The sequence below is a fragment of the Argiope bruennichi genome, chromosome 8 (assembly GCF_947563725.1).
Source record: "Argiope bruennichi chromosome 8, qqArgBrue1.1, whole genome shotgun sequence".
NCBI lineage: Eukaryota > Metazoa > Arthropoda > Arachnida > Araneae > Araneidae > Argiope > Argiope bruennichi.
This window is the reverse complement of record NC_079158.1, coordinates 108,975,546-108,987,569: the sequence shown is the minus strand read 5'-3', so window position 1 is coordinate 108,987,569 and position 12,024 is coordinate 108,975,546. Positions and strand designations below refer to the sequence as shown.

The 12,024-nt window shown below is 30.8% G+C and overlaps 1 protein-coding gene across 1 annotated transcript in view; it reads left to right on the top strand.

Moving 5' to 3' along the window:
- LOC129981096 (long-chain fatty acid transport protein 1-like) overlaps positions 1 to 12,024 on the top strand; it is a 46,829-nt gene that overhangs the window by 11,559 nt on the left and 23,246 nt on the right. Inside the window, exons 2-3 of the mRNA XM_056091758.1 lie at positions 3,600 to 3,756; positions 7,389 to 7,626. Of these exons, the coding sequence (XP_055947733.1) occupies positions 3,600 to 3,756; positions 7,389 to 7,626 (395 nt within the window). The remainder of the gene's footprint in view (positions 1 to 3,599; positions 3,757 to 7,388; positions 7,627 to 12,024) is intronic.

The following is a 12,024-nucleotide window of genomic DNA, read 5'->3' as shown; positions in this document are numbered from 1 at the left end:
AAAAATCATTTATCTAATTTTTTATTTATTGTTGTTAAAGTTAAGTTAGAAGAAGCAAAGTTTAGTAAAATTTTAATAAAAGATATAAGAGATTGTATATATATATATATATATATATATATATATATATATATGTAATTATATTTTAATTCTAATTTCAATTTAATTAATTTCCAAGATTTTATCTTAATTTAGCCCATAGTAACTTCATTCTAAAAATAGTCTCTTATTTCGTGATCCAATTCCACTTTCGGTTAAATTAATTCCTCTGTAAAACTAATGCGCCATCAGTACTACGTATCAAATGAAAGTGATACTTCCGTTGCCCTTGTGAAAGGTCAACATATGTATTCTATCGGCACGTGGCTGGAAATCCCATATTATATAAGACGAGTGATTATTTGTTTCGTTCCTTGTTTGCTTCTGCTTTTGTGCCGCGCTGCGCCTTCTTGTAAATAATCAAAACAATATATATATATATATATATAGTAATCGTTAAAGAATTCCAACTCGAGATTTCGATAAATCTCCATGTTATATACCTTCCTAAGATAAAAAAAACACATATTTAAAAAATGCCCGTAAATTTACGACAAAGATAACTAAAAACTGCTTTGAGCTAAATGGTTGAAATTTAGCATATGGTCTTTACACTAAATTTGCGGATTTCTATAAAATTTTGAGTAAAATATGGTCAGATGAACTTCTTCTTTCCGGCTGTTCGAATATAAGTTAACACGATAAGTACAAAACGGAGAGATTTAGATAAATAAGATTCTATACACAGATTAACATCTGTAGTGTACATTCCTATTTTGAGTCAAATACAACTACTGGTTGATTCTGTACGTTCTGTACTTTCAGAAACATGTAAACGCGATCATTCAAAAACCCAATGACATAAAGACATCATTTAGTATAGGATTTTAATTTGTAAATGCAATTTTGAGTCAAAACTTTGTTTCAATCGGTTGAGGAAAACGTGTTTAAAACAAACATTCAATTTTCGAAAACTATTAACCGCATGCCAGGGATTAATCGCCAAATAACTCGCCAAGAATGGCGCGATGGATTCAGTAAAATTCCTAAACTCGCGCCAAAAGTAAATTATTTCATAACTATTGTGTGATGCTTTGTGAAGATCGAGACCGCTTCCGTTTTGTTTTATGAACAATTACTTTATCATCCTACAGATGTATTTACGAAGCTGTATCTCAAAACAAAAATTAATAGCTCCGATTTAGATAATTCATTATTGCTCTTTATATCGATTCGGAAAAATCTTATTCAACAACATTTTATCTTATTTTGAGATGAAAGCTTAAGATAAAGCGATACATTTTTTTTACTTCACTTAATAACTTGAAGGAATGCTGTCACAAAATAAACAGTATTTGATATTTTATTTGTACTCATGATTAACTTTTCTTCCTAAAAAAATCACGTACGAGATATTTAAAAATAAATTAATAATTATTTAATTTACAGACTCTTTAATTACTGCGATTAATGTAAATTTAGAAGAATACCCAATCAAAAACAATTTATTGCATAAAGAGATAAAAGCCTTGTGTAAAAAGTCACATGTTTTTACTACCTGTTTACAATACCACGATTCTGAAGCAACTTTATTCTGAACTGCCACAAACTAAACACACTGATAATTTGTTTAACAATTCGTCTCAATGAAAAATTACCTTTTCCTTTGAGTTCATCCCAACGAACAATTACCTTTTCTTTCGAAAGATATACACGCAAGAGACTATTCTGCAAAATGAAAAATGATTAATTATTTAATATGAAGACTCCTTATTTACTGTTATTTGTGTCACTTTCGAGGAAGCTGATTCAGCAATATTTTATTATATTAAGAGATGATAGCATTGTATAAAAAGTCGTATTATTTTTACTTCCTGTTCACAACATCATGACTTTGAAACAGTGATTACTATTATTGTCACACTACTAATTGTACTGATAATTCATTGATAATTTATCTCTACGAACAATTACCATTTTATCGCTACTTACGAAACGGTTCTTTAAAATAAAAAATGAATGATTTTTAATTTGAAAATTCCTTATTTACTGTAATTAATTTTAAAAATGCTTATTCAATAACATTTTCCTATGTTAATAAATGAAAGCTTGATATAAGGGAACAGATAATTTTTATCTCCGGTTTATATTTTAAAGCAAAGCTTGTCTTGTCTGCATCAAAACGAATTGCATTGTTATTCCATTTGATGTTTTGTCTCTGTGAACAATTACTCCCCACTTTCATAAGGATTAGCATTTCCGCGATCACACTTAGCAGCAATTAATATCATGAAAGTAATAATAATAATTCAAATTCTCTTAAGATGTGGCATTTTTGTAGTGTGAAACTCACTAGACAAGTAAGCGGGTTCTCGCTTCAGTGGTAGTGGATAGATAGATAGATAGTGGTAGTGTTAGAGTTGCATTGATGGTGGTGTTATTGCATTGACCAAATCCCAGTGGGTCATTTCTTCTGATGGTAGGGGATGTTGCTTGGAATGATAATATCCAACTTGTCATGCCGATGGCCACTCATATAAGCTGGGCGGGGTGTCATTTAGGATCTGATAAGGTCTAATTTTGGAAAGGGAATAGAGGCGATCTTTATCTCTTATATTAAAACTTCAAATAAGGATTAAAAGAAAGCGCCATCTGATGTGAGAAAAAGCACTTTGTATCTTATAAACAAAAGTTAATTTATGAGCTGTGCAGTATATGTATTTGAATCTAAATATTGCGCAGCATTGCTTTATTAAGTAAACTATTTAAATTCTTATTATCGTAGATTTATTTAGTAAACTATTTATTTCGTAGATTTATTAAGTAAACTATTTATTTCGTAGATTTATTAAGTAAACTATTTAAATTCTTATTTTTGTAGATTTATTTAGTAAACTATTTATTTCGTAGATTTATTAATTAAATTATTTATTTCGTAGATTTATTAAGTAAACTATTTAAATTATTATTTTTGTAGATTTATTAAGTAAACTATTTAAATTATTATTTTTGTAGATTTATTTAGTAAACTATTTAAATTATTATTTTTGTAGATTTATTTAGTAAACTATTTATTTCGTAGATTTATTAATTAAACTATTTATTTCGTAGATTTATTAAGTAAACTATTTGAATTCTTATTTTTGTAGAATTTCGATAGCAGAGTTTTGTTTTTATTTCAAGAAAATATTGCGCGAATGAAGCTGTTTAGAGGCGAAATTGATACAAATAAATTATTTACATTTAATTTTACATTTTCAGTAGTCTTGAGTTTATTATTTTTTGTAAATCGATCATTTGAACATCATTCTTACATTAATACCATTCTTTATCTTATTTCATTTGAAAGTGATGACAAAAGTATTAGAGTATATAATATATAATATATATTTCTTTTACTGTTTTAAAACATTTACAGAGTGAAAACATTTACGCATTAATAAACAGAGTATATTTAAGATTAATAAAAATCTCTGTTTCGGATATTTTTTCTTATATAAGTTTAAAATTAAAATATATAATAATATTTTTATAAATTAATTTCTAATTATTTTCCACAGAGGGGCATATCTCTATTTCAAGATACTGTACTTCTGTAAAAAATGCCACATCTTCGATAAAACAGCGCTCGATCACTTCCGACAGAATTGTACAAACGAAAAGTACAAACACAGGACTCTCTTCATTTTCCAAGATGAGAAGTGGACTTTTCAGATGGTAAATATTAATAATAGATTGATGGTTTTATATTGATTATATATTGTGTAATAAAAAATATTACTTTTTTGTTTTTGCGGCTTTTTTGTTATATCGCAAGAGGCTCAACTTGGCATGCGATCTTGGTGTAATCCAAAAACTGCTAAGTGAAACTATTATCTTGGCGATCTTGGCGTAATCAAAAATCCAGAACTAGACCCATTATGTTGGCCATCATGATGCAATATAAAAATCGCCAAATACCCCCGAATATGTAACTAACTTGTCAATTTCTGTATAATAGATCTTGGCGAATGTGAAAATCGTCAAGAAAACCCATTATCTTTGCATTCTAATAATAATCAGAAAATCGCAAAAAAAAAAAAAGAGAGCCGTAAAAATAAAGCAAGTACCGAAATGAAAGATGTGTAATATTTACACAATAAGGGAAAGAAATTTCGTTGTGAATTTTATATCTTAATTAAGATCTGTCTAATAAATTTTGTTGTTATATTGAAAAGTTGAAATTAATTTGGTTGTATCTGATAAAATGTGATGTCGTCGTTCCTTTTATGTACAGGGTGGTTATAATTAAACTTCTATAAACAGCATCATACAACGCAACCTGGTGAACGGATTACAGCGGAATTTGGTATACAGACTATACACGAGATGCGCTCAAGGAATTTCGAAAAAAAAAAAAGTTCCAAAATGTCCACTAGAGGAAGCCTTTTCCGGAAAAACATTAATTTTAACACAATAAACGACCAAAATGGAATGTAGAAACAATATTAACATTTATTGACTAGTTTCTGATCGCTTTTACATTGAACCATATTAAGTAAAGGTAAAGAAAAAATAACAGTACGCTGTTTGAGAAAAACAGTTCAGTTTGCAGAAACAAGAACAGATTAGGACGAAATTGCACAAGAGGAGCAGTTGTTAATCTTGTTCAGGACGATGAAGGGAAAGATGCTTCATGTGACTACCCTCATTCACCTGCTAAATTTCAAGTCGGTGAACAGTATGTTCAACAGCAGATCGTAACTGATCAATTGTGATGCTTCGCACTTGAAGCGTTATGGAGTTCTTTAAGCCATTCAATGTCACAACAACATCGAAACAAGATACCGTCATCATTACAGCTGAAAAAATAGACATAAAACATGACAACAACTACAAGCGTTTCTTATCCTAACCTGTTTTGCATAAAGCTTCTTCTTCTTCGGAAACATGCAAATCTCGACATTCTTTTAAATTAGAATTGACAGTTTTTCCCAGTTTTACATTTTATTACTCATAATTCTTGTTCTGGATTGTTAATATTATTTCTGTATTCCGTTTTGGTCGTTTATTGTGTTAAATTTTAATGTTTTTACGGAAAAGGCGCCCTCTGGTGGACATTTTTGAACTAAAATTTTTTTTCTGAAATTCCGTGAGCGCATTTCATATATAGTCTATACTCCAAATTTCGTGGCAATCCGTTCATCCATTTGCGTTGTAGGATGTTGTTTATAGGGTAAGTTTAATTATAAACACTCTGCACATTGTAATTAAGAGATCATAAAAGGGAAAATTAATGCTCGTATTATAAATATATTCGCTTCACTGAAATTTTCAAATCTAATGTGTTATGCAAGTACGAGTATTAATTGTATTTCACTGATTTTAGTAATTGTTCTTTTTTAGTGCTTCAATTTTTTTTCTTTAAAATAACTCTAGTTCGAGTACCTATATATTTAAAATAATTAGAAAAACCAAATAATTAATGACCCATTCCCAACCACTGGTCTGATGTTTATTTTACATGAAAGTTTATCTTTAGATATATCCTCAAATATCAATCATTCCCCTTTGAAAATCCCTCCATTTTCGAGTAAAATCATAAAAAATATACTTCATACTATTGTTCATTGGAAAAAGACACTATAGAGGTTTTAGCGATACTCAATTTTCAGTTCGTTATCATTTCAGCATTTACTTCATACGGAATCTCATTATCCCTAGGCGCATTATCAAAGATCAGAAATCCTTTCTCCCTCAATTTTTAAGAGCAGAAGATCTTTACGGATTCCCCCACACAATCATTGTACCAATTCCGTCAATTTTTATTCTATTTGAAATCTCTAAACGTTTTAATCCCCTAACTGTGGTCGAATCTTTTTTTTTCCGAGTAATACTGCCAAATAAGACTTTAAACGAATTCATAGCACAACAACTGTGCCGATTTTACCAATTTTATTCGTCAATTAATATCACCACTTTGTATCATAGAATGCTCTTGTGGTGAATTGCATATAAGCCAGTAACAGCGCTTCTACCCAGACAGCTGTTTTGGTAAAATCGGAATGTTACTGGACTGCTAACCAAAAGGTCCCAGGTTCTATCCTCGCACATCGCTTACCTCTAAATTGGTGACCTCGGACGCTGAACCTTCAACCTTCATACCGCTGTTGTGGCGCCATCTACCCGCAACTAAAGGCGCCAGACTCACTTGGCGCAGCAACCCAAAGTTGCCAGACACACTTGGCGCATTAGCACCCACAAAAAACGCTCGCCATAACGCTTGGCGCTATTCAAACTGGGTACAGGCCCATTAAGACAACAGCTAATAACTACTAAATACATCACCACTCAACAGCAATATCGTTCGTCTCCCCTTCGACTCACTGGAGGGAGAGTACTGTGGTGAATTGCATATAAGCCAGTAACAGCGCTTCTACCCGGACAGCTGTTTTGGTAAAATCGGATCGTTACTGGACTGCTAACCAAAAGGTCCCAGGTTCTATCCTCCCGCGTCTCATACCTCTAAACTCTACGTTTCAGAATATAATATCAGAATGCTCTACGTTTATTTTGAATATAAAATTTCAGAAAATACTTTAATCTCGAGTGATAAGTCTTATCACCGACTCTCCGACCCGTCCAAAGGCACACGGATAACGAAAACTAAATGACCGGACCACCGCAACAGCAACACTGGCGGCAACTGCGGTTGAGTCCTGAGGGCCATCACCTGCCACGGTACAACCCTTCCCAAAGGAAGTACGTCCCATCATCGATGATATTAAAACTTAATAAGATGTTCTATCTATTTGAATAATTTTTTTAAAATTCTAATGCAGCGTTCCGTCATAATAAGTCATAACTATTGGGTATTTTTAACCCAGACATCTTGTATATTGCTAAAAATTATGCAAAAGAAATTTTCAAAAATCGCCACAATTCAGGAAGAAACTCAACGACAAATAAATTAATAAAATACAAAAGAATTTAAAAAAAAATTGTCAAGATTCACGAAAGAAACTCAACAAAAAATAAATTGATAACATTCAAAATATAATATTTAAAATTTTGAATGTATCCTTTTTTTGATGAATAATATTTTCAAACTTTATTGAAAAAAAAACACTAATTACTTTTAAATTAATAAAATTTTAATTAAAATGAAGAAAGTAGCTATGAAGTGCATACTCTCACTCTACGAAGTATATTTATTAAAAGTAATAGCTTTAGGTCTAATTCTGGCCTGTAGGACGTGAACACACGTAGGTATTCTCTATATTTTTTTATCATTAGTAGAAATAATATCAATTTTCAATTGATAAATGCAACTTTAAAATTAAAATAAAAATATTTTTTATTCTTTACAGGTTGATGAGCTCAGCAACAAAATTGCAAATTATTTCCTCTCCATTGGATTCACCAAAGGAGACGAGGCTGCATTGCTGTTGGAAAACTGTCCAGAATTTGTCTGCATTTGGCTGGGACTCGCCAAAATTGGCGTCGTAACTGCATTAATCAACACAAATTTGAAAGGAGACTCTCTGGGGCATTCAGTAACCTGCATAAATGCTAAAGCTCTTATATTTGGACGCAGTTTCGCAGATGGTCGGTACATAAATATAAATCACTTTACTTTTCTCCATTTTATTTAGCAAGTTATAATTTTTATAACGGTAGTTTTTTTAGAACTTATATTTATCTTCAAAGTTCTGGGAAATTATTTTCAAGAATAATTCTTTGTTGAAAAGGAGGATGACATTGATTAGGATATCTTCCAATTTTTTTTAATACGTAGAAAGTTTTTTTGTGTGTGTCGAAACGCAAATATTTATTCATTTATTTTTTTATAAACTAACTTATAAACCTTTGAAACCTAATTTTATTCATTTTTTACAGATAAATATCTACTGCATATATCATTTTAATATTTTTTATCTTGATCTCTTCTGTTTTGTATTAGTGAGAATTTGAAAAACAATTAATTAGCTGCTTATTTTCTTTGATTTCATAGTTTACCATTTGATATATCAGGCGTTGCCCGGATTAAAAAAAATATTTTCATGTCTAAGTATATATAACGTATAAAATTTATTGAATACATTAAAAATCTTTTCAGTATAGTTATAAATATACTTAAATATATTCAATTGTATTCATTTTAAGCACATTCTAAGTATTTAATAAGTAAAAATTTTTTCCCTGCAGCGTCCTTTGTTGACCTTCGTTTGCCCTCCCTCTAATGCATCTGATCTAATGATCTAATCCAGATGATCTAATGCATCTGGCTAGTAGTTAATTTTCTTCACTACTTTTAGTCTCTTTATTTTAAATCAACTGGCACCGGCCTAGCAATCTTTAGGGTTTTATTTCTCTTTCTCTCTTCCCATGACTATAATGAGGGCAGCAGTTTTTTCATCTCGGTTTGGTAATTATCAATTCCTTCGTGGTTTTTATAATCAGAACTTGAATTTACCAGCATTTCCTATTTTGTTCTTCTGTGTTCTTAGCAAATAAATAAATAATTACTACCTTTAACTTTATTATCTCCCTATGTTCATTCACTTCGGTAGAAACAGGACCCAGAAAAATTTAATGATTTTATACACTGATTAGGACAATTTAACAAATGGAAATTAAACGAAGTATCCCATATTCTTAATAACATCATAGGACTTATGCGCGTGAATATTCAAAGGTGCATGTTACGAAATAAAAACAGAAATAAAAATTCTGCCTTGGAGTTCTGCTTCTGGAATGTCCAAAGAAAGCAATATTTTGATTATAACTTTAACAGAGCTAAAAAAGACGTCAATGGAAAAGATTAGATGAAACTATAAATTTGGTTACAATTGAATTCCAGAAATAGAAAGCATTTTTGCAATTTGCGCTTAAAATCAGTTTAAAAAATATTTAAATTAATGGAAACGTTATCTGATAGTTAAAATAGTTATTTTCTTTCGGAAAATAGTATACAAATCATTTTGTATGGTATAACTACAGAAGTTACTAATGAAAGGTCGACGAATTTCGGTTTAATTTTTGTTACTATTTAAAAAAAGCAATTAATTTTGAAAGTTTTAAGGCCGTTGTTTACCATGAAAGACACTTCAAAAAGACATGTGGATATTTCATGTCGTTATCCGTCACTATTTATGTGGAGTTTTTATCACAGACAGACAGAGTGACAGATGCATATATTGTCTCTTTTATCTCAAATATTTTAAAAAATTGTATATAAAATCACTATTTAATCTTGCAGTCTAAAAGTTTTAAGGGCGTAGTTGAATTTGAATGACACTCCAGAAAAAAAATGGGGAAATATCATGTCGCTATGCTTCAAATTTTATGAGGAGTTTTTGTCACAGATGGACTGACAGACGAATACATATATTATCTTCTATCATCACAGATTTGAAAAAAAAAATTGGTTATATAATTATATTTGGTCTTAAAATTAAAACTCAAATTAAGTCATTATGATGGAATTGATATGCATTCATACGTTCACTCTGTTTTCCACTGATGGAAGATTCATTGGATCACAAAAATCAATTCCGGACAACGAAGAATTAACTGTTGGGGACCGCAGACAGGTCAACCTAAAAGACTTTATTAGCCAAATTATGAAATAAATGAATAAAAAATAAATTTCTATTAATTATAAAATATTTGGATAATATTATTTTCATGTGTAGTTGATTAGGATCTTAGCTGTTTCACTGAGTTCATTTGGTTATGACAGCATTTATAAAAACTGAGAATCTGCTAAAATAATATTGAATATCCATGTTAATGTCACTCAGGTATAATACATAAGAATTAAATAAAAGCATATGAATTTTACAAAGTGACCGAAATAAATAAATAATATGTTGTTATATTGATTATATATGTTCATATGTGAAACTGCCGACGTCCTGGCATAGGGGTAGCACGTCTTCCCTGTGATTTGGGTGTTCTGGGTTCGAGTCCCGGTTCTGGCATGGTTGTTCTTCATCTGTTCTATCTGTGAGATGTGTGGATGTGCCCCCCTGTGAGAAGGGGTTGTGCAAGCAAATGTGATGTGTGAGTAGCTGAGACGTACTCTTGGCCCTAGTTGGCGCTACTAAAACAAGAGACGCTCCCTTGGCTTAAAATCGCTGACTTCGTCAGAGAGCTTGTCCATGGCAAGTGCCATTATAAACAACAACAACAATATGTGAAACTGAATTGATAGTTTATTAAAAACGGCATCTCACAGAGTGCCCTGTGTCGATGAAATGCCTTAACCTGCCAATATTGTGCGTAAGCAATCTCCTAGCCAGGATCGAATCTTTTTTTTTCATGGTATACGATTTTATGCTATTCAAAAAGATGGAAATTGATGAATAAAACACAATCAAACAAAAATCGGTGGATTTTTTTGGCGAAACTCGGAGAAATTTCTCAGAAAATTTATGAAATGTTTCTGACTGTTTATGTAGTTTGCTTGTTGATGAACGCAGCCTTTTTTCAAGAATACTATATTATGGAGAAATGTAAAGATTGAAGAAAAATGTAAAGATGTAAAGATTGCGCAACAATCATTAACCTTGTAAGTAGATGAAACTATCGAAAATGTGCACTCACATTTGCTTTCCAATTACTGAATCACTTAGTGAATAATTAAAAATGAATTTGTGGAAATCGTCTTTGCTTTGAATTATGGAAAAAATATTTTGGTTTGAGGAAATTGGGTTCAAAAATTAATCAAAGGCAGTGATTAAGTTTCGATTATGTCGCAATTTGATCACTGCGTAATATTAGGCTTTTTTTTTCTCATCTGATTTAGTTTTTTTGTGATTCCTTTTTTTCTTTTTACCTGAAAAACGAAGTGATGATAAGACAAACAACTGCAATGTAATATGTTCTACAAGATATCTCCACTTATCTTACCACCTGTCTTACGATTTCCCTCTACATGATAAATAATGGATTCCAAAATTAAAATTTCGGGTGCATTTTATGTACATGAAAATCGAAATTAAATGCAATATAATGCCTTTTTTGTCCTAAAATATCCACAAAGGAAAGAAAAAACATAAAGTAGAGCAATAAATGAATAAAAATATTTTAGTTTTCAGGGGATTGAACAAGAAAAATATTAGACATCAATTTATTGTCTTTTGTTTTATATTTTTGGGCAATCTATGTCTTGGGAGATATATATTTAGATGAAATTTAAAATCTATGGAAGGCAGAAGTGAGTCTTCCTTTATGGTTGTAGAATTGCTGAACCCCTGAAACTTAACGTGACAACTTTTTTCTCAATTTCATTTGTTTATTTTCATCCGTTTGGGAATTAGATTTTCAGAGAAAGCGAGCGAAAATAATAGCGAAAAATTACAGAAAGATGAATCAACCGGCAGAAATGCATAGGATAGATTGCAAATTGAATATCTTTCGAAAATATTAAAATTCATTTGTTGAGTATTGTAGAGGAGCATTTAGGAAGGTAGTAAATAAGCTTTCTCTTGCTGGACTTTGTTGAAGACTGAGCTGAAATTTATGTAGCTTTGACTTGGCATTCGGCCATTTCTAATGCTTTACTTTTTTCTTTATTTCTTTCCTGTCCCCAAGATTGCCTTACGCTCTGTTGAATTGTTTTTATTTCTTTTTCATCGCGCTTTTTCTGTTGCTGTTGCTGCCCCAATAAACACAGACTTGCTTTAATGCAAATTCTTTTTCTTAAGCTAAAACTCAACTTTTCGAAAACACATTCACAGACAAATTTCAAAAATGCAGTTCTGAAATTCGCAAGTAAACAATTTTGATTAATTAAGAGCAAAAGCGATTTTTCAGAAACTGTATTTGAATCATTCTAACTATCATTTATTATGTTTAGAAGAAACTATTTTCTTCGCAGCACTGCTCATTTTTGAGTTGACAAACGTCACTGGCAATAGAATCTGCTGAATACACGCCTATTTCCCTATGTTATTCTCATAACATTAAAATTATAATGCAAATAATTTTTTTAAATGT